The sequence below is a fragment of the Anarhichas minor genome, unplaced genomic scaffold, assembly GCF_050575085.1.
Source record: "Anarhichas minor isolate MPS153535 unplaced genomic scaffold, ASM5057508v1 ptg000055l, whole genome shotgun sequence".
In the NCBI taxonomy this organism is placed as follows: Eukaryota; Metazoa; Chordata; class Actinopteri; order Perciformes; family Anarhichadidae; genus Anarhichas; species Anarhichas minor.
In genome coordinates this window covers 1132927-1155851 of record NW_027466501.1, presented here as the reverse complement: position 1 = coordinate 1155851, position 22925 = coordinate 1132927, and the positions used below count along the sequence as shown (strand labels likewise).

Sequence of the window (22925 nt, the reverse complement as noted above, 5' to 3'; positions counted from 1 at the left end):
ATAAAAAAATAAAAATCTCTCAACTGATCCCTCCAAGTACAATGTGTTCCTAACGCGGCGAGGCGGACCCGTACCATCACTCAGGACGTGTTTCCCGCGCCCGCCAGAAGATGGAGCCATTTCCCACCAAATGACTCGACGGTGGTGGTGGTGGTGGTGGGGGGGGGGGCATCACTTCAGAGAGACACCGACCATCGGGCGTGGAGGAGGCCGCAAGGGAGCAGGGAGGTGTAAAGACGTTACACGCACTTAGCGTCCCACTGGGATCTTTTTGTCCGGGTGCGTGGAGGCAGCTTGGGCTTACTGGCCCCGTTTGCGCCATATGCCACCAGGGGCCGGGCTGTCACATCCGATGAGGACGTGCGCGTGATGGCATAACTGACCGTGCAGCTTTCTAGCGCACACTCACAGTCACCGCACAGCATTCATCACTTCAAAATAAAAAAAAGAAGCGGTTTAACTGGGTGGTGTCAGGGATGGAACCGAAGTTCAAGCTGCTTTTTGTTTGCATATTTTAAGGCGTACATTTCCGGTTAATGTGTACCTTTATGGCATTAGTTCGTAATATAGGTGTATGACTGTCATATTAATGTAACATATATGATCTTTTAAGGATAAGTGCATTGACTAATGCCTGTGAAAACATATCTGATTCTTTATAGATGGACAGGATGATAATTTGCTGGAAGTCAGTTAATACACCTGTTCATTCCCTACATACTATGATTATTGACTGTTTTGAGTATTTCTACATGAAAAGGTCAGACTGCCGTGCATTAAAGCATTAATCTGACACTTGAGATCTCATATGGGAATTTTATTGCTCGCAACATTTCCATGTTTTTGCCCTCGCAATATCATGCCTCATATACAGCATCTTCATTGTGCCTCTGTGCATGGTGCAAAGGGGTTTTGCTGTACAATGCAACATCCCCCCATTAGATATTACATTCAATCTAGCCAGAAAATCCTTTAAAATATGTCAACAAGTTTAAATTCACAAGCTGGAATTAAATGTAATGTTTTGTTATGTAATCCCTTGGGCCCAAAAGGTAAATAATGCAAGACAATAGAGATGTAAATCATCATAAAGAAAATGTATCACTGCAGATCTTTCATGCATTTTCAATACTTGCTGTATATCATTACAACATTGAATACTTAAAATGTATATAAATCTGTCAACTCAAGACATTCACAGGCACACATTTGATGCAAAACTGAAAAGCTGCATTGAAATAATTGAATAATTCCCAACTGCACCTTATGGCTGCTATAGGAAATGCCTTTATGTATGAGGTAGGCCATTTTACAGCAAAGCATTCACGATATTATCAGTGTTTCCCATTGTTGCTTAAACTATTACTGTATTCTATTCAACCAACCGAAGTCCTACTTATTATTGTAGCGGTGTTATAGCGAATGTGTACGTAGTCAAGAGTGGCAAGTAATAAGATAGGAGAGGTGAATAGAACAGAAACGATTAATGTCTCCGTATGGCAATATTAATATCTGTGAAGCAGCCTATACAAAGATGGCTTTCACATAAAGCACGCCATCGTCCGACCTGTACACTGCAACGTCACATACAATACAAAGGTTACACCGACAGAAGTAGCAGAGACTCACAATGCAGAGTGCTGACATATTTTTACGACCTACCGAGAAGTCATATCATTATTAAACAGTGTGGACTGTTTAAAACCTATCTAATAACTGGAAATACAAAGCGAATATAGGTCCACGTTACGCACATACGGTGGCTAACCACCTTGTTAGCTAGCTACAACACCAGCGTGCCTTAAACGATTTTAACGGCAACCAAACGTTAAACTAATTGGCAGGAAGTATCTTGTAGTGTTCAGCATTTGATGTTATATATAGCTAAATGACGACAACTGCAACATTATGTATACTGTGGGAGCTTCTGTGTGAACTGCACGCATCCGGAGGTAACCTACTTAGCAATATTAGCAGTGTTAATAAGGGCCTGTAATCTGTAGCGCCAAAACTTCGTCAATAGAGCGCTAATAATATTGACTAGTACCGACACAAATCAGTAGAAACGCTGTTTGTTAACGTGCTATGCTAGTGGATAAGTGGATTAAAACAAACTGCTCACAACAGGTTCGTCGTAATGTTGCTAAGTTAGCTAACGTGTGCTAAGCTAACAGGCTAGCGCACCACCGACTCGTTAGCCCATAGTTCGGTTCGACGGGTGGGGGAGTCCAAACAGGCGCGAGGTGAACTCGCGTTTGCCGCAGTTTGTTTGCAAAAAAACGGAGCAGTATTTTGAAAACCACACGCAAGGACACGCACTTTTCCGCTGTCTAGTGTCAATTCCTCAAAATGGGGTCTGCTAACGTACGTCTCCGCCATTTTGTGACAGGTTTTTCATTGAGCAAAGGGGTACGTGTAATGGTTGAATGTAACCCCATCAAGGAGATATCCGCTTGGCAGTTACAGGGAGAAGGGATCAGGAGTAATTTTCAACCACCCTGTGAGATAAAAGACGTGTTGAGGTGGTCAGCCAGGGGATAGCGGCTGCTTACCGCAGTGTTAACAAGTTTACAGAAAGAAAGATAAAAGTAAACACCAAACACGTTAGTTACCATATGTAAACTACCAATGATGTCGACAACAAATATCTATAAATAGATGCGTTGACAGATAGTGATCACAATGTGTAGTGGAAGTATACATTTATAATTGACATCATAATGTAGCCTGTTTATTGCCCAGGATTTCCAAAATCAACAAGATTGCAACACAAGTGGCACTTGATGTAGAAACATCCCAAATCAAGCTCAAAGGGTAATTGCAATTGACATCACGTTTTCAATTAAGAGCTCAAACCCAGGTTGCACTGAATTACTGTTTAAAATGGCACGAGACACAGAGATATCTGATTATTCAAGTCCCTCAATAAATATTTTTGGAGTGAGTACGAGAGTCATAATGCACATGACCGCCTATGCAAGAATATATCATTTTCCGAAAATGGAAATGCATGAATGTCAAAATATATTTAGTGTAGTGGTAAATTTGCCTTTAGATGATCATTAAAAAAACAAGTAAACAATCATTACTCATGATCAAGTACTTCACCCTCCTTAAATATATGAAGGATTTATTTATTGTGGAAGTATTTTTTTCCCTTATATATCATACCTTATTTTTGTGTAGAATAGTGGATTGAAAATAAAATAAAATGTCAATAGACAATACTACAGACTACTGCAGTGCTGGTTTTAAGTGGCTGCATGGTATTTTTAAATATTGCTGTGGAGTATGAAATTGTTTGTTTCCTATTGGAAATACTCTGTCGTCATTTACCTAACAGGCTATTGGTGCAGTCGAAGTCAGTTCTACTAAAGGCTTTAAGTCAGCCTTGGAAAAGTAATATTTTACAGATATAAAAAAAAAAGAAAAAAAGTAGGGTCGCCCTCTATTACACGCCTGGTTGGGATAACAAGGGAGCTATGTTAATTAGTGTTATCCCCTCCCCCCACGGGACATTTCCAAGTACCTCCTGACCCGTTTTCCAAACAGAGAAACGAGTTGTCAGACGGTCCCTAAAAAAGAAAACAGTCTCTATTGTTCCAGCACCCGCTCTCCGCTCTGGAGGGTGCAGTGCCGCCTGTGGCCACAGAGGGCGCTGCACGCATGGCAGTCCGAGCTCCTCGGCCTCCACATCTTTTTGTCTGAGAACTGCATCCCTCTGCCGCTCTACAGTGTGCGATAGCCTCGGAGCTGCGTCCGTAACACACTGTCAAACCACTCCAAACGAATACAACCGCGACCAAAAGCATTAATTCTACACATTCGGCCATGGCGTTTGCAGTCTGCCGGTGAATCGGTCGTATTTGTGACTGTTCGTCGGAACTTAGTCCGGGGTTGAATTCGGGCTCGCTTTCTGTGTGCATCAGTCTTTATTAGCGAGCTGCCGCTCTTCTTGCTATCAGCTATTTCTTTAACTTTTTAAACACTCAGCTTCGCGAATGACTGAGCGCCGGCGGAGTATGGGATCCTTGGTGTCTTAAGAAGCGTCTGAAGTGGGGTTTAACCGTTTTTGCATGCAAAAACAATGGCAAATTCGACGGGGAAAAATCTACTAGATCAACGAAGGAAAGGACAGGCTTTCCTGGACGAGCTGCGGCAATTTCACCAAAGCAGAGGGTGAGATTGGGGCGTCTTTATTCCCAAGAAATGCAACTTTAAATCTTAATTGCATTCGGCCGTGAGTTAACCCAAACTGTTATTTAAACACGTATGCCTTTATTTCTTGTGTTATCCCCTCAGATCGCCGTTCAGGAAGATTCCTATCGTGGGTGGGAAAGAGCTGGACCTGAATGCTCTCTATGTCAGAGTCGTCGCTTTAGGTGGATTTGCTAAGGTGAGTGGGAACTAAAAGTGGATTTCTCTCCACACTGCGTGGACTCCCCGGTGGACGACTCTACAACTCGGTCGCGAGAAGCCCGGGACAAGTGTAAACCCTCCACACAAACGATAGTGGGTCTGCGTTGGCCTTGTGCTAGTTCTCCATGTATCTCTATGCAATGTGGTGGCTTGTGTTGTTGTGTGCTTTGAATCGAGAGTCCCGACCGCTCGGCAGTCAGAGTGTAGTCGGAGCGGACTCGAAATTAGCGGGCACGTTTAACATCGATTATCTGCACGGAGCCCGGCCCCGGGAAACACCGCGTAGCACGCGGCGCCTCGCCCGGGGTTTTTTACCGGTAGTTTCCACCCGGGGGGAAGCTTGATAGCGCTTTCTCGCCATAGCCATCTTTCTTTCGGCTTCATGGCTGATCTCAAAATGTAGGCCTCACAGGCCCGTGTAGTGAACACGGTAAACGGTGCAAAAACCCGCTCCGACAACCGAACGGCTCTCCGCACGCCGAAGCGTTCGTGTTTAGGCGGAGGCGGTTGGTTTGAGTTTAGCCTCGGTCGGTTTTAACGCAAAAAAATTTGAAAAAGTCAAGGTAGCTTGTTAGCTACGGTGCTAACTAGCCTCAACAGTAACGATACTATCCTAAAGGGAGTCAGTTGTACTTACTGATGTGACAAATGTAAATATGTTAGGATAACGGGTATATTAGCAGCTAATTTAACGATATTCTACCAAATGCGAGCCACTGGTGGGTAATTTAAAAGTCACTATTTTTAAATATATTTTCAGCAGTTGGAGGAAGTTATTGATTAATGATTGGCCTCATTGGGGGGAACCTGTAGCCGACCAGATGGTTATAGTGAAACCGCTCTTTTTTGTGTTGCTGTTGCCGCTGGAAGTGCTTGTTATCTCCCTAACGGACTCGTTTCCCCCGTCTCCTTCCAGGTCTCTGACAAAAACCAATGGATCGAACTCGGGGACGAGTTCAACTTTCCGAGGAGTTGCTCCAACGCTGCATTTGCTTTAAAACAGTACTACCTTCGGTAAGTAGCACGGCCACGCAGCTCTCCTCCTAGGTAGCATGTGGGGAGTGTTTACAAAACGAGGAGATGCAGCCAGCAGGATCTCGAGCCTCTACTCGAAAGCAGCACGAGCGCGATATTATGACGTGCAATTAAAGCATGGGCCATAATAGTGTGTGTGTATTTGTCATGACATGGTGGATTACCTCGGTGGCCAACAATCCGAGCCATCTTTTATGAAAAATACAAGTGTATGGCCAAATGTTTTCTTCTGTAATTTGTTATGTCTGGAACAGAGTTTTGAAGAACACCTTTGAAGAGCATCTGTCCGTGATGACCCTACACCATACACTAATGGCGGTTATTTCTTTCTGAAAACGCTGTGGTGCCTGGGTACGATACAGCTACTACGGGCTGAGCAGCTCCGGGCTCTTTAACCTGTGTAACATTCAGGCTCCCTTAAAGTCTCCACACAGTCAGCTTCCAGTGATGGGAGTCGGGTGGAAATGCAGCTCTCCTCAACAGCTGGCGTTTGTGGTTGTTGTTTTTTTGACGGTCGCTACCGTCTCTATACTCGCTTTTTTTTCTTTCTTTTTTTTCTCCTCCCCTCTACCTCATGCAACGATTGTTCCCATCACTAGCACCTGCCTGCAGGGAATTACACCCCTGTAGCAACCTCTCATGGATGTGTTACAGGCAACTGCAGGTCGCTGGTTGATGTACAAGTAGTGGCCAATAATCTGTGTATTTTTTTATTTTTTTTACTAAGTTGGTGCGAGCTGTTGGGAGCGTAGCAGCTCGTTTGATTGCCAACTGGACTCGTCTGATGAGACTTGTTGCTCCACAAAAGTAAACATCAGCGATGGCTGCAGGGGGGCTGAGCAACTCGGGCACATGGAGGGCATGTGGTGCTGCTGAAGTTGGTGGAGGTCTTTCTGAGGGCCATAATGGCCACACACACACATATTTAGTGTAAAGGACGGAATACTTAACAAAGCGTTTTTTCTCTAAAGCAGAGGATTATGTAATGGTTTGCTTGGATGTCCGGACGGCTGACTAGACGGTTGTTTAGGTCTGTTCTCCGAGCGGAAGTAGCTGCAGTGCAAAGGTGTTGAGTTTCTGTGATCTGATTCAATGTGTGAACTTACCTTCAACGCTCAGTAAAACACTAATATTCAGATATCCGTCTTTGTCTGACAGGCTTAGTTTTGAGTGTGTCAAAATTCGCAGGAAGTCAACTGCTTTGTTGAACCTCTATAATACTTAAAAGCTGGACACAGTTCGGCCGCCTAATGCGTCGTTTATCTGACAGCCGAGTCGACCGACCCGCTGGATATCACCAGCCGGCCACCGGAGCTTCTCTGTAGAGTTTGTCTGAGGCAGTGCGGTGGATGTCAGAGGCAGCAGGCGGCTAGACTGGTCTTGCCTCATCTAAGGCGGATAAATAGACTGTCGTCGCCTCCCCCATGCTGCTTTTTTTTGCTGACAGAGTAGAGAAATGAGGTGTTTCTATGCATAAGCAGGCTAATAGTTTTGTGTGTGTGTGTGTGTGTGTGTGTGTGTGTGTGTGTGTGTGTGTGTGTGTGTGTGTGTGTGTGTGTGTGTGTGTGTGTGTGTGTGTGTGTGTGTGTGTGTGTGTGTGTGTGTGTGTGTGTGTGTGTGTGTGTGTGTGTGTCATAGGTAGTAGTCATAGGTAGTAGTCATAGCCAGTTCTGAGGTAGATATGCGCTCAGGTTCACTGTGTTGCTCAAGGACACTTAAGCCGGGTGGATGTTTGCTAATATCATGTGTTAATCTTGATCGGCCCGCCGAATGACCATCTGGAACCGGGCTTTTTTTTATTTTTTAAAGCTGTGTGTGCAAATGTCTAAGACTTTGTACTGCCAACCAAAATAATAATAGATGCTGAGATCTCTTGAAAGCAGCGTCGCGTAACATTTAATGAGATCGTATTTTGGCTCAGTTTTTTTGGAATTTGGAATTTCAACTTCAAGTTGACAACTCAAGTGTTTTTTTTTTTTAACCTGAGGGATTAAAATGAGTTTGCAGGAAGGACTGAAGGATACTCCCTTGCTGCAGGGATGCCTTTTCTGATACGGGACGGTCTGTCTGTGGACCACGTCTCCCCGTCTGAATGAGTCGGACGGTCACAGTGTAGAAAGCAGCACCGGGGTTCCGTGCCAGCTCCCGCTGCCGTCTACTTGATATCTGAATGTCACCTGGTAATAAGTGAGTGGCGCTTGCCAGAAAATATTATTCCCAGCTCGTTTTCAACCTGTTGAAGCGCCGCTCGGACACCAGTCCCACCAACGGAGCCGGTTTCACTCCCAGCTTCGGAGGGAGGAAGGGTTCAGACACACTAAGGGCATGGTTTATCTCTGGCAGCTCTCTTTTTCCTTTTCTTTTTTGCGCTTCATTAGCAAGATTGAAGCAAAAGATATAGACTTAAATGAGGCGTTCGGGTGCGAGAGAGAGAGAGAGAGAAAATTGTCCATTTAAAGGGGCAGGTGTTGGATATAATAGTGACCATGGCAAAAATGCCATGGCCAGAACTTCCACTGGCCATAAACATGCTTTCAAGTTGGAAGAATTGAGGGAAAAATGTAAATGGTTTTACAACATAGAACCCACACTGTCTTTAATAGTCTGTGATGTTCAGGGACTGACCTGTTTCCCCCAGATCTATTCCCGTGACTCCAGAGAACCTTTTCACATTTCCATAATTCGACATACATTTATGTTCTACATCCGTTTCCACGGATTGGGTTAGAGTTACCGGCGGCTACACTAATTTGGATGATTCTCAGTTGGTACTGTTTCACATCTCCACGCCTTTCCCTCCTCCATTAGTCGTTTCATATGATTTGGGGCACTGAGCTCTCAACCCACGTGGAGCAACCAGAGTCCTGATTGTTTGTTTTTTTTCACTTCCGAGTAGTGCATGAAAGTGGTTTGGCAATGAGGCCTCTAGTGTTGCTGGAGTCTCTGACTTATTTTTCCAAACTGCAGCACAGAAGCCAAGTCAGGTGACGGACACCCCGGCTCCACCTTTGTTTGCGCTCTCCGCTGCGTCCCCATCGGGAGGAAATCGGGCCCAAGGAGGCACCGACATCCAGGAAACACGCCGACTCTATTCTGGTAGCTCACATTGCCTTGACGAGATTTGAACACACGGTCGGGAAAATGTGCGGGAGACAAAACCGTTTGTTACCGTGTTTTAACAATTTAAATCTGGGGGAGTGTTGCCCTGTGATGTCTAGTCTTACAGCATCTATTGTGAGGAATAATATTGGCATTGTTTTGAACTGAACTCTGATTTGATGAGGGCATGTAGCAGTGATCTATTCAAGGTGTTTTGATTCAGCGGTGTTAGGGCTCAGGAGTACGGTGCAGATCCGGTTTCCCCGTTTTAACGCCGCGCTGAAATCCGAGCAAGCGAGGCTTCCAGCTCTGCAGACCAGGACTGTTTCTACTGTCCACAGTGATTACAGGAAAAAAAAAAAACACCCATTGACTACTCTTTCTGCTGAATCAACCACCGCCAACCAAGTAATGTGGTTGTTTTCTTCAGAGTAAAACATGCTGCTTCCTATACAGCGAAGTAATCACACCACACTTTCGTCTCTCACCCTGTCACCCTAACTGTTTGCGGTATAGTGAAGCCGACGCAATCACGTTCACGGGTTTACTCATTTCAGGCAACATTTGACTCTTTCGCTTCGTTGACATTAACGGCAGACTAGAAGCCCAAGTGTTTCTCTACCGCTTCTACCACTTTTAGGTGCCCACAATTCTCACGACCCCGACAATTAGGCGGCGGTTTAGTTGCCGCGTGATTTTGAGCGTGATGTACTTTTCCTTTTTTGTTTTCCCGCCAGCTGCAAGTGGATTATAATTAATAGTATTAAAAAAAAAAAAAAAAAAAGCCAAATAAGTATAATTATATGAATTTTAAAGATCTCCTGTGACCCCGTCCTCGTGTCACACAATGACTCCGGAACTACAGATTGAGAAACTCTCTGGTTGAACATTGAGGCTGCAGAGAAACAGAAGTTCAAATGCAAAGTGAACCTTTTATTTGTAGTTACGAGTTAGAGACACACGGCAATCACTGAAAATGTATCGCAGGCATTTGGAAATCTTTCGTAGGCCACTGTATCTATTAATGTGTCCACTCATCTATTTTCGTGCCAAAGTAGCACTTGACGTCGACTGTGCAGAACCACGGAGGTGCAGGTGCAACGTCAAAAGTCTCGCTTTTCAGATAACATACTTTCACACCTGATTTGGTGGAAGACGACATGTGATATCGCTGTTTCTACTGGCAAGAAGAGAAAACCAAAACACTGAACTCTTGCCCAGCCCTTCACCGCAGACACACTCCGCTACCTTTTTCTGCTCGGCCGGTGTTAATTCTCACACCCGGCTCTGAGATTATTCCGGGTAGCATCGTTCCTGCCAGTCCCTCTCTGCTCCCCCTCCCCCTCCTCTCCGTCTGAAACATCTGGACGAAGTGGCCTTTGATCTGCCTCGCGTTAGCCGCGTCTGTATTCCTCCCCGCCTCGTCCGAGCTGCTGCTCAGACTTCAGAGATGCTCCGATGACGGATAGTTGTGGATAAAGACGGAGCTGTGTGGACCAGCGTGTGTCTCAGTCTGCCTTTTTTTTTTTTTAATGCAGCATAATAAGAGACTTTTCAACAAAATAAGAGCGCGAGAGCAAACTTGCTGTCAAAGATAACATGTCTTGAGACTTTGTGTTTTTCGGCCCGTCTGCCCTCCAGCAGCGTGGGCCACCACTGATAGTCTAATCTACTTCTCTCAGTTTCCTTGTTAACCAGCAGATTGCTACATCCGCCTTGTGCTTGTCTGTGGGCCTAGAATCCGGCTCTACCGTTTCATTAGGTGGATGATATGGTTAAAATGTTTGCTGTGGGTGTAATGTAGGCTACAGCTCTTCAGTAGAAGAGGAGTCGCTTCATTTTCTAAGTGCATTCGACACATAACTGGAGTTTGTTCTGTCCGTTTAGTCCGTCCTAAGTAACAAGAAACGTTCTCTGCCAATCTGGTGATTGGTCCAGGAGCGTCAGGGGTTTTTGGAAGGGGGTGGGGCATTTTCAAAGTTTTATTGTGCTAATTTAATGGTCTGCCTCGTTGAGGAGTAAATAATGATCCTGTAAAGCGTGCGCGTATTGCTGTTGGGCCTTTTTGTGCGCGTTCTTGTGCCGATTTCACAAAGGACAATTCTAATTCAAACGCTGGGTTTAACAAATAGAATCTATACAAGTAAATATTTTGCAGCCATATCAAATTGTTTACAGGATATTAAACCTTTAATTCCTTATAATACATGTACTACTTGACTTCTTTCTTTACAGGGCTTGTATAGAGGCAATACAGAATATATTAGGAATGTGAGATGGGAGTTTACAGTTGAATACTATTCCTCCTCAGCATTGTAGAGGTTGGTTTATGGCTTATTTTCTTCTGCATAGTATACATGTTGTTTGTACGCCCTCTGGCGTTTCGTAGCATGATGCTACAAACAGCGCGTTGAGCATGAAGGCCTTTGTGCGTGCTCACGCTACGATGCCACAAAGCTTCCGTGGTTTCTGTCCGATCGCTTGGCGTCGAGAAGCAAGTCAATTAATAAGTCCCGTTTAAGAACTAGGCCAAAACCTGCGCGTGCAGTTGTGCACCCTGATTGTTTAATGGCACCGTTACGTTATTCTCGCCTGTTTGTTCAGGGACGGCCTAAATAAAGTCTGATCCTGAACACCATCCTGTCTGCTACCACCGCTCACCTTGTCAACAAACTCTTTTTTTTCCTTCTTTTTCCCCCTATGTCCCTCACATGGGTGAAACCTGCTAAATTCATGGAGTCGTGCCATTCCCCTAAACTGTCACCATTAACGTCCCAGTTTACAGCACCGTAGTGACTCAACACAGCAGATGTAGGCAGCTATCGGCCACTTGGTTTTTGTGCAAGGTGTCATGACAAAAATACAAAGTAAGTTAAAGCATCAGTCGCACAATAAGGGAAATGGTGAAATCATCACACTAAACAGCAGCTGCAGATGGGCGGTATCGGTCTTAAATGTCTTGTGATCACGCTGTCAAACAGACAGTGGTCATGTCAGGCGTGATCTTTGTGAGGAATGTGTGGATTTGTGAAAAGAAAAGAGAGCCTTTTCCTCTAATATATCCTCTCCTGATATAAAATGGATAGTCAAGGTTAGAATATACATCGAGGCTTATTTCCAAGGAGCGGGCGTACGTTCACTCTGAATAACGGTGGCACAAAAGTCCGGCTGACACAAAGGAAAGCATCTTTTCCTTGACGCGTGTCGGCGGTGTTCTGTTCTGAACGTCTTCTTCTAGTTTGAACCCAGAATGTGCTGCTAACCACTGAGCCACCGTGCCATCCAGATTGACACGGATGATAACTGGAAAGGGAACGGCGCCTGTTAAAAGGGTGGAGTTGTATTGCAAGGGGCTTATTTTTTATATTCATTTATTTTCCCGCGACCTCTCCATCATCATGCATGCATTCACCACAGGAGTGAAACGGACCCATGAGTCACAGGGATACCATCAGAGCACAGAGATAGTATTGCAGTCACTTCCTTCACGCTGCGCTCTGGTGTGACTTAGTCTGCTTCCAGGCAACAAGCGGTCTCTCCTGTAAGGGATCCGGCTTTTACAGAGTTTTCCTCCACTGGCTCCGCCTTCGGCAAACGGCCCCGTGATTATTGACAAATCCCAGCAAACATTTCGGCCCAGAAATTGGCAGAGGTGTTAGTGTGTGTGTGTGTGTTTATTTGCATGCCTGCGTTCATGTCCAGCAGGGGGCAATGGACTCCCACACACCGAGGGCATTTGGGCAGCAATGGAAGCTGGGAGTACAACTGCAGGGCAGTAAGGACAGTGGCTGTGTGTGTGTGTGTGTGTGTGTGTCTCCCCCTGCACTGGTATTATTTTGGAGGGAAAACCTGCCTCAGTGTTAGCGGTGGTTTCTGTTGGTGGGTAGTTGCATGCTACTCAAGGTGTGGAGGAGGGGGGGTTGTTCCTCTCTTCATGCCTGTGTGAAAAAGGGGAAGTGCAGACATGAGCAGCTGCAGTCAACCCCCCCCCCCCCCCCCCCTCCTCCCGGGCCCCCACCTGTCTTTACCCGCAGCCCTTTTCTCTTGCTTGTGCACAGACAGCGGTTGATGACGCTGCAGTCGGGGCTGGGGCCTCTCTCTCTCTCACCCCCCCCCCCCCCCCCCCCCCCCCCCCCCTCTCTCTCTCTCTCTGAACAAATGAAGGCTGAGTGTATTTATAGTCCGGCGTGTCACCCGGCAGCCAGCGGACGGGGGATTACCTCGGCCGCGATGAACAAGCGGAGCATCATTCAGTAACAGGCGCTCGCTCTGTGACTCACGGCCCACACAGGCAGGGTTCACCACACTATCGCCGCTGAGGTGTCGCTCGTGTGTTTTTGTTTGCGTCTCTCTCTCCACATTGTTATGGGGCGTTTAGAAAGAATCCAAGAGGGCGTGCTCAACGAGAATAAGTGCAAACTTGTCAAGGATGCGAGCGCGATGGCCGTTTTAAGAGGAGTTCTCTGCTCGATGTCGGTGCTGCAGCCGGTTCACTCGTTTCTACTGCAGGCTGTTGCACCGTTCAGATGAGAAGTGGCGTTATTCAAATACCCCCCCCCCCCCCCCCCATTTCCATAATTATATTCAAAGTGGCTTGAACTAACCCGGCCTCTTGCACCTCCACGACAAGCCAAACTGACCACAGCTGTGAACGTCTGAAAGATGTTGAGTTTTTAGGATTGAAATGCATGAAAATCTGCTCTCTTGTTTTGTGGCGGGGGACTCCTTTTTCATTTCTCATGCCACCGACCGGCGCTGCCCTGTGTGTGCTCGCAGCCACACTCTCATGCAAAGACCTGCTTATCTCATGCTGTGCGGTGCTTTTTTTTTTTTTTTTTTTTTTTTTGGCCTCACTTTCTGTGTGGATCATGCGTCACTTAACACGTTTGAGCCCTTGAAAGCACCACGGGCTCGCTGCAAGTGATTTTCCATGGGCTTTGTCGAGCTCAAAAAAAACTAGTAAAGCGAGGTGAAAGATATCGAATTGCATTTTTACAATGAAACTCCTGAGCTGTGTCATTTGCACTGGATGTGATGGTGTCCCTCTTGCGTACGCTGAAGTAGATTTGTGTTTTACCTCGACTTAAAGGTGTACTTTTGTAGTTCCTAGTTTGAATGGGTTACCATGGAATCGGTTAAATTCCTTCAGCTGATAAGCCTGTTAACATTTGTGCTTCTTATTGAATCATGCGCGGTACAGGAAGGGCTTTTTGACCTGCAGTGCCGATGTCACGCCGAGTGTCCGTTTACGTCGGGCTAATGTGCAGCAGCAGAGTCTTTGTGACGGAGCTTTCTATAGAAAAAGGTGACGCTTGTTTGAGTATATTCTGTCTGGCACCAACAACGGGTTGTTTTTCCCTCCACTGCTGGGTGGGACGTGGACGTTAGTGATGGCACTCAGCGGGTGTGCTGTATGGCTTTGTGAATTCAAACGTGTTTCTATTCTGTAGCTTTTACATCACAGTGAGAAGGTTGGAGTTGAACATATTGAATTGCCTTCAAGGCAGCGCAAAGATTAGCTTAACACAGGGCGCACCATTGATTGTAGTTTATTATTTACCATATAACGGTCTTTCATTTTAAACAAACCGAGTTATATGTGCTCTGTATCTGTAACTATTTTGCAAAAAAAAAAGTACTTTGACATTTCGTGTTTCATGTTGCCGTGCTAGAGAAATAATGAATGTAGTCCATCTCGGAGTAAACGTGTTCTAGTCCAGATTCTAATAGAAATACACCGATTGCAATATTATTTGCCAATCTCCAATTTTATAGAAGTCTAATCTGACATTTCGGATTTTCTTTCCGTCTAAAAACTATGATTGACAGCGTACACAAACTGTTCTTTCACGGCCAATTCAACTGTACGTCCGGAATAAAAGATTGAGTATTATTCTGTCTGTCACTCAGACATACCTCAAAATAAAAGTGCTCCAGGTGTCTGCACAAATGAAATGCGAGCTTTTCACTCTTCTTCACTCACACTTGTGTGTGTGTGTGTGTGTGTGTGTGTGTGTGTGTGTGTGTGTGTGTGTGTGTGTGTGTGTGTGTGTGTGTGTGTGTGTGTGTGTGTGTGTGTGTGTGTGTGTGTGTGTGTGTGTGTGTGTGTGTGTGTGTGTGTGTGTGTGTGTGTGTGTGTGTGTGTGTGTGTGTGTGTTAAACAATCCAAATGTGTCCCAGATTGTTTCCTGTTGCAGTGAATGAGACGAGCCGACAGGAAGTAAACACTCACCCTCGCTGTTGCCTAGCAACGGAAAGCCGTTAAAGCGGTCCATGTAGGACCGACAACCAGCCAAATTGGACCTATTGTTTGGTGCATTTCTAATTGTTAGTGTCTAGTCATGGAAGCTGTCGCCAATCAGAGCTTCAAAATGCACTGGGTGTCGGTGGCTTGTTGGGGGGTTTGTACTCAGCATCACAGAGAAATGACGCTCCATCAACTTCAAAAGAAGGGAAATGTGTCTGCATAATTCAAAACAACACCTTATGTGTTAAAAAGTTTCTTTCTTTCTCCCTCTGCAGATACTTGGAGAAGTATGAGAAAGTCCACCACTTCGGCGAGGACGATGAAGAAGCGCAGCCGGGGAATCCCAAAGTCTCTCTTCCAATCGGTGCAATTCCCAGCTCTTACAACTACCAGCAACACATCGTATCAGGTGGGCAGAGACTCCGTGTGTGCGTTTAGTATTCAGAAGCTCTCTCGTATTCTCTCTGTTCACCAGTTCACTCTGCTATCCTGTCTGGGTCACGTCTGCTCCAGGTTCATGGGTTCACTTTCTATTTACATCCTCTCTGGTTTTCTGTCTCGCTGCTTCTGCTTTGAAGTTCATCCCGTCTGTCTCCGTCTGTCTCTCTCTCTCGCTGTCTGTCTCACTCTCTCTGTCTGTCTGTCTGTCTGTCTCTGTTTGTCTGGTTCTCTCTCTCGCTGTCTGTTTGTAAATCCACCGTTGTGTGTGTGTGTTGATGAAAACATGTCAGGTCTCGGTGTGCTTTTTGTTGCTCTGACGTGACGTCATCTTGTCATCTTACTGCTTGTGTTTCTAATCTCTTGAACTGTAACGTGTTAATCAGTGAGCTTTGGAGGAGCTTGTCGGAGGACTTTGGACCGAGCTGAGCCACCAGGCTTCATGTTTACTGTCAGACGTGAGAGTGGTATCGACCCTCTCCTCAAACTCTGGGCAAGAGAGCAATGTGTGCGCTTCCCCAAATCAAGATAGGCAGTAATAAGTACGAATAATATAACAATTTACTTTACAAAATAGACCCAACAGATCGACGATGAAATTCGTTGCACATTATTTTTATCGACTGGCTGGTGCGTCCCTCCCCAAAACAGTTTCTTCAACAGGTTGAGATGGCTCCTGTTCACAGAATAACTGCGTCATCTCGAAGCCGTAAAATGTCCACGGTTATTTATTTCTACTCTGTTGGTACAGATCCTTTATTCTTGCCTTTTGCTCTGGTCCTTTCTAACTTCTCTAAAAGTCCTTGGCCATTTGTTTCTTGGCGCGTGATCTCCACGGTGCTCTTTATTCATGCTCATGTTACTCTGCAGCACTATTGAACATCCCACTCCCCTCATCATTAAACTTCACTAACCAGGCCGAGGACCCCCCGCCACAGCTGAGCTTTCAGCCGTTTGCTCTCCTGTACTTCCACATTCATCACTTCTCGTTTCATTCAGCTTTCACCTCGCTGAGCGCCGCTGTGTTTGAATCAAGGCTGTGAAATGCATTGTTTATGCCTCTTTTTATTTATTTATTTTTCTCCCTGAACTTGCCTACGCGCACCCAAGTATTGACTACCGGTTAGAACTTTTTGAAGCGAAGCAAAGAACTGCCTCTGAGGAACCGCATTATATTTCAAAAGCTTAAAGTTTTGCCCGCCGAGGCCTCGACATCTTGTCCGGCTCACGCGCGGAGCTATCCGTTAGCCGCCGACCGCCAAGCCGCCCCTCTGAGGTGATCGACCATTATTGATGAAGGGGAAGGAGGGAAGCACTTGTTGGCTTCCCCTCAGAGCCTCCAGCCTGTTTTTAGTGTAACCAACCGGCCGTCTGCCCGCTGAGCAGAGTGACTCCACAACACAACCGGGGGCTGGGAAAGGACACGCGACAGCCAGCGCTGAGCTTTTGTCTCTGACTGTGAATGTTTTTTTCTCTCATTCACTACCCAGATGAGTCTGACTTTGAAGAACACAATGGGTTGTTTTTCTCTCTCGTGCAGTTGAGTCTGCAAGTCTCTTTGAAAGCTTGTTACTGTAGTTGCTTTGCTGCTAGGAGCGCTGGAGGGGACCTTTTTTGTTTTTCTTTTTTGGGGATTTAGAAATTTTGCAGACAAGCTCAGGTGACACACACACACACACACACTGCTGTATTATGGCTGAAACTGTTACTTTAGTAATCTGAGGAATAAAAACTATAAAGCTGCTAAAATCAGTGTTTTTACCCTCAACTACTTTTACCGTTATATGTTGATAAACTGTTAAAAAAATACTTCAGTATGCCCTCATGGAACGGCTTGTTTTATTTAGTAAACATCATTCATAATAGCAACCAGAATCTTTTTGGGGTTTTTAACCAAAAAGCATCAAATCCCCACATTTTAGAAGCTTGAAACGGGGAATGTTTGAGATTTATTTCTTTGGGAAAAAAATAATTTTTTTGGTCAACGCATCGATTAATCCACTAGTCGTCGGGCTCTGATTGGAGTATTTACCGGCTAAATAACCAGATGTTTTCTTTAGGAGTTGGTGGGGACCAAAAGCGGAGCTTTTACCCGGAACCTAGCTTAGCATTTCTGTATATTTTCATGTCGCTCATCTTAAAGACAAATGCATCGATACATCGGCAGGAACCTAACATTGGCAGATAATTTAATTTTTTCACTATTCCAGTTTCATAACTCACATCTTTGTCTCGCGACGTCGTTTAATCCACTCCGCCCGTAAAGACGTCTCCGTCAAATGTTGAGCTTCAGTCCTCTGCACCTCTGGCTCGCTGCAGGAGCAGACAGCAGGCAGGTGTTTGAATGGCGCCGTCGCCGCTCTAGTACCAACTCTGCTGAATCCCATTCGCCCACACAAACATTTATTTATTTATTTTTTTCATTCACTCGGCAGGACTCCTCTCGGCTCTACGATTGGGTCCCAGAGGCATGAGTCTACTAAAGATGCTGCACCAAATTAAAGTATCCACCGTTACGGGAAAAAATGACAACCTATGCACGAAAATGATCGAGGACGAGAGAAAAACGCAGGCTTTGTTGACAGAAATGATGGCGCTCTCACAGACCGGATCATTTAGAGCTGTCGAACACAGTTCGAGTCATGATTCCTTCCCCGCGCTTTAGGATTAGAAGCCTTCTTAATTATGAAAGCCCATCGCGGAGGTGGACCGAGTCAAAAGACGAACACAATTCAAAGTTGGAGAGTTTCGCCTCATCAAGCTCATTTGGACTGAAGGCTCTACGCCCTATTTGGTTCGCTTGAACTCTGTTAAAGGGAAAAATAAATCAGAATTAAACCGGCTGCCGGTGTGCGGACACACCACGGCAACCGAAGGCTTTTACTCTGCAGCCCTACTGCTACGTTCACATGATGCAACCATTACTTTGAAAATGCTCCGTTTCTTCATCTCCTCCAGAGACGAGCGTTTTCAGGCCAACGATGGTTTATATTTCACATTAACGCGTCCTGGAGATAACTAACGAGAGGCTTGTTTTGAAGAGAGGTTGTTCGAGGAGCGACCCGCCTTTACCTTCTTATAGAATTTGTCTTTAGAGAAATACAAAGACAGCCGAACCTTGAACCCCTTTACTAGAGTACAGTGTGGAACTGGGCGTGCGTAATTGTAGCATGAATGGAAACGCACGCTTGTGATTAGTGTAAGTCTGGGGGAAAGTGTGTCTGAGGCTTAACGCCTTTTTCTTTGCTTTAAATGCAACGTACATTAAATGTGTTGACTTTTGTTACGTGCTCAAACTTTAATTCATGAGCTGCATGTTGGAAAATCTATATGTTTATACTATTCTTATTCTTATTGTTAATGTGGATGTGCCCTGAGATGCGTTTTTTCTTTTTCTCTCCTCCAGACTATCTCCGCCAAAGCTATGGATTGTCTTCGGACTTCGTTCCGCCGTGTGACTACAACAAACTGGTGCTGTCCCTCCTCTCGGGGCTCCCCAACGAGGTGGACTTTGCTGTCAACGTTTGCACTCTGCTGTCCAACGAGAGCAAGCACGCCATGCAGCTGGACAAGGACCCCAAGCTGGTCACGCTGCTGCTGGCCCACGCCGGCGTCTTCGACGACTGTACGTTCCCCTCGGATTGTGCTCTTAGTTCAGATGCTGAACAGCAGAATATATACAAGTGGTTTTAGAGCTCCAGACTACAAAGAAACATAGCTTTGGACGGTTGATTCTCTCCATTTAATTAGCGTAGAGATTATCTGTTGTAAACTGTCGTTTGATTTAAGGTATCCAAAGGTGGATTCCTAACTTTATTGAGGAAAACCTAGATTTCATTTTAATTGCGCGGCCCAATTTGCTGCCTGCCTTCTCCCCTCTTTGTTCTCGGATCAAAGGTCCTCCGTTCTCATCATTTATCAAGAGGGAATTGAAGAACAAGGGAATAGAGACAAATAATACTGAACTGAGTTCATACTCTAACCCTCCCTCTTTGCCTTTCCGCAGCGCTAGGCAGCTTCTCCGGGGTGTTCGGGACGGACTGGAAGGAGAAAACCTCCCGGGACTTTGTCAGGGTAAAGCAGAATAAGACTTTTTATTTGTGTGACCTTTGTGTGCCTTCTTCTAAATGTGTCTCTTGGTTTTGGCCTTTTTATATTTGGCTATCAAACACGGCTTTCACTGAGAAAGCCACAAAGCATCTGTTTCACTCTTCGCAGCGTGAAGATTTGTCAGAAAATCTTGCGGGTTTTTCCCCAACAGAGGAACCTCAGAGAGCGGTCGTCTCCAAGAGAGCCTTTAAATCAGAATGGAGGTCAATTTTGCTTTGATCTCACTCAATTTAAGAGGCATGCATGAAAAGTAAAGACGTGACTCAGAAATAATGCAATGTAGTATTTCATCTCTTTTTCAGTAACTCTTTGACCTGCCTCTGGGGGAAGGCTGGTCTCCTACTCAGATTATCTTAACAGCACAGTGCAAGTTTTCATTATTGTGTGTAGAAATGTCTTTAAATCCCCACAGAGAATTATTAACATGTAGTGGTGCTAGATTAAAGGGGAACAATGTCAATGTCTGTTTTGAGGTCAAACAACATGTTGTGTAAAGCCTTAAGAGGCTCCAGAGGGAGCTCTGTGACGTCTGATAAATGTCCTCAAGTGATGTCACTTGAGTCGGTGTCGGTTGGAGCTAAAGGCTACAAGTTCAAAAATGTGGAGGTGTGGAGCAGGGATGTCACCTAGAACCGATACTTTGGAACCAAGTCGATGCCAAAATTCTGAAACCGTGAGCTAGTTAACGTTAGCTGTTAGCAGCCGGCAGGGCTAAATAACGGAGCGAACGGCTAACGTACGGAGGTTGCATTGAGTTACACTGTGATGCGTTCAAGCTCCATTCAATAAATGAGTATTGGGCAAAGGTAATATTATAACAGATCATACATATATACACAGCTGTGCTGCATCGATTTTGATCCTTTTTTAACTTGATTGATGATTTTAGCCGAGATTGAATTATTATCATCATAGCCGTTCGATGCTAACAGCTGCTGTTCTTCTGCAGTTCTGGAAAGAGGTGGTGGAGGACGTCGAAATCCGGGAGCTGATCTGGGACAAGAACAGCCCAGCACAAGGTAAAGGCGCTTGGTGCTAGAAGCCACAGGAAGCAGTAAAAGGGAACTCTCCTGTGTGCTCCCACTGTGTATTTATTGACTCTTCCAATGCTGTGACATGCACACGTGTGCTTTGCTTTGTTTACTGCGACTTCCCTTCCCAGTGTTGCTTGCGTAATACCTGTGAGTGGGATGTGTGCTGTTGTGTTTTAACCCCCCCCCCCCCCCAGAACTTAGTGTTTCACATTCCTTTTTACAAAGGATTGGCACTACAAGATTTAATAATCAGGTGCACCAGTTGGAGAAATGTTACACCAGCTTCTGATGAACGGAATCGATAAAAAGAGCAGTTCTCTCTGCAGATGGTACGTCGAGGGAGGAGCGCTGGCAGAGCCTCTTCCACCCGCCGCGGAACCAGGGCATCAGTGACATGGAGGCCCAGCGGGTCCTGCAGATTGCCGTTATCCTGCGGAACCTCTCCTTCGAGGAGGCCAACGTCAAGCTGCTGGCGGCCAACCGAACGTGCCTGCGCTTCCTTCTGCTCTGTGCCCACTGTAACCTCATCTCACTCCGACAGCTCGGACTCGACACGTTGGGCAACGTGGCTGCCGAGGTTGGTCCGCTGTTAAATATCACAAGCAGAACGTCAAAAAGAGCGAGCAGATCATTTTGTGTTTAGTTCAGTGATGTAGTAAAAACCGTGTCTGATGAGGGGGATTTCTTTCCAAATGTAGGTTACTGTGACGGCGTTAACAGTCTCGTCTTAAGCCAGTTTAGTTCATCGGCTTCGTCTAAAGGAAACGTAAACCGTGTATTACACTCTTCAGTGGTCCGAACAGATTTAATTGACCAGCAACTGTCCAATCATAGCACTTCAACGGTAGCTGCCGCTCTGGATTCCTCCACATGTTGCATCAGGCCGTAGCAAAAGCGATGCTCCGTATTTGAAGAGTTTGGAGAATCTTTTATTTTGAGAATGGATTCAACTGTCTGTTCATCTGCTCGTGCAGATCAGATGCTTTGACCTTTTGTGAACACAAACAATGTTTTGTTGGCTGACATGCTTCTTCTAAAATCAAGTTTTACATATTTATTTGAGCGTGAATTCTCAGTTTCTAGCCATTACAGATGTACATTCATCTCAAACCTTGTTGTCTAAAAGGCTGAAACGTAGAGATGGCCGACGTTGAGAATGTTGGTGAAGTACTAGCCGTCAGAGGGAGAAATGCATCACATTGCTCGCTTGAATGTTGATCTCACATTTATTGTTATAAGATGCATGTGGATGAGAGCCGACGTCTATTTTTAGAGACTGCATGCATAGGGTCCCTGATAGCATCGGTTAAGCCTTTGATGCCATTAATTGGATGGTTGGGTTTAAGCCAGTTAGCACATTCGTCAGATACGATACTGCAAAGCCTTCTGTTGTAACACGACTACTAGAGCGCCCGTTTTGGTTGCCTTATATGTTGTGACCCAAGAACACAAATCATTAACGTCACGAAATAATAACTGTGGTTTGGCTTGTGGCCAACCTGCAGCTTTTAAACATAGCAAGGGGGCCTTTCTTTTGTTTGGTTCAGTGAGGTTCAGCCTCTGCCCGGGGCCTACAGGTGGAAGCTAGCCTTTAGCTATATCTGGTACATTATTTGCAGCGTGCATTGACCCCGCTGAATAAACGATGAAATAATCGTTATTCATGTCAGGTCTCATTGTCATATGGGAGGTTGTAATATGGATCGTTGAATGAATCTCGTCTGATTTCACTGTAGCTCCAGCTGGATCCCGTTGACTTTCGGACGACTCATCTGATCTTTCACACCATCACCAAATGTTTGATGTCCAGGGACCGGTTTCTCAAAATGAGGGGTGAGTTATCCGGCGGGGCCACTGCGGTGACGTCCTGGTGTCAGAATGCCGTGTGAAGCTTCTTAAGTTAAATGCGTGTCTCGTTTTTTTTAGCCATGGAAATCCTGGGCAACCTCAGCAAGGCAGAGGACAACGGCGTGCTCATCTGCGAGTACGTGGACCAGGACTCGTACCGGGAGGTGATCATGCTCCTCACGCTGCCGGACCTCATGCTCCTCATGGCCTCCTTGGAGGTGCTGTACCTGCTGGCCCAGCTCGGAGAGATTCCCTGCAGCAAGATCGCCTCCGTCGACCACAGCATAGGTATGACTCGTCTACTGTCGTATGTTTTGTTTTGGTTTTAAACGCACCATGGCCGTCAACTCGGCTCGATGCTTTGAAATCTAAAAGGATCCGGTTTGCTGGAATGAAGCATTTCTTTGCTCTGCTAAATGGCGTGTGTGCCGTCTTCTTCCTCCTCCTCTTTCCCCGACCAGACCTGTTGGTGCGGTTAGTATCGGTTGACCTCCACACGTTTGGACCCGACGCCCTGACGGCAGTGCGGTTGATCGAGCATCAGGCCAGCGCCGACCAGGCGGCCGAGGCCCGACCACAGCTGGTAGAGCAGGTCCCTGCAGCCGTGCAGGGAGCAGCAGCGCCTGGTGAGTGTCTGTCCGTCACACAAAATCTCTCCCCCATTTGAGGGGTGGGTCCATTGAGTTTTTAGAAAT

The 22925-nt window shown here is 45.8% G+C and overlaps 1 protein-coding gene across 2 annotated transcripts in view; it reads left to right on the top strand.

Moving 5' to 3' along the window:
* Positions 1 to 3212: 3212 nt before the first annotated feature.
* Positions 3213 to 22925, top strand: part of arid2 (AT-rich interactive domain 2) — a 29071-nt gene continuing 9358 nt past the window's right edge. Inside the window, exons 1-11 of one of the 2 annotated variants that reach the window (XM_076076140.1) lie at positions 3213 to 4179; positions 4303 to 4396; positions 5336 to 5433; positions 15076 to 15209; positions 18645 to 18863; positions 19245 to 19312; positions 20298 to 20367; positions 20709 to 20959; positions 22119 to 22215; positions 22309 to 22518; positions 22692 to 22856. In XM_076076140.1, the coding sequence (XP_075932255.1) occupies positions 4088 to 4179; positions 4303 to 4396; positions 5336 to 5433; positions 15076 to 15209; positions 18645 to 18863; positions 19245 to 19312; positions 20298 to 20367; positions 20709 to 20959; positions 22119 to 22215; positions 22309 to 22518; positions 22692 to 22856 (1498 nt within the window). In that variant the 5' untranslated portion in view covers positions 3213 to 4087. Of the gene's footprint in view, positions 4180 to 4302; positions 4397 to 5335; positions 5434 to 15075; positions 15210 to 18644; positions 18864 to 19244; positions 19313 to 20297; positions 20368 to 20696; positions 20960 to 22118; positions 22216 to 22308; positions 22519 to 22691; positions 22857 to 22925 lie in introns of both variants that reach the window. The other variant, XM_076076139.1, reaches the window with a different exon arrangement.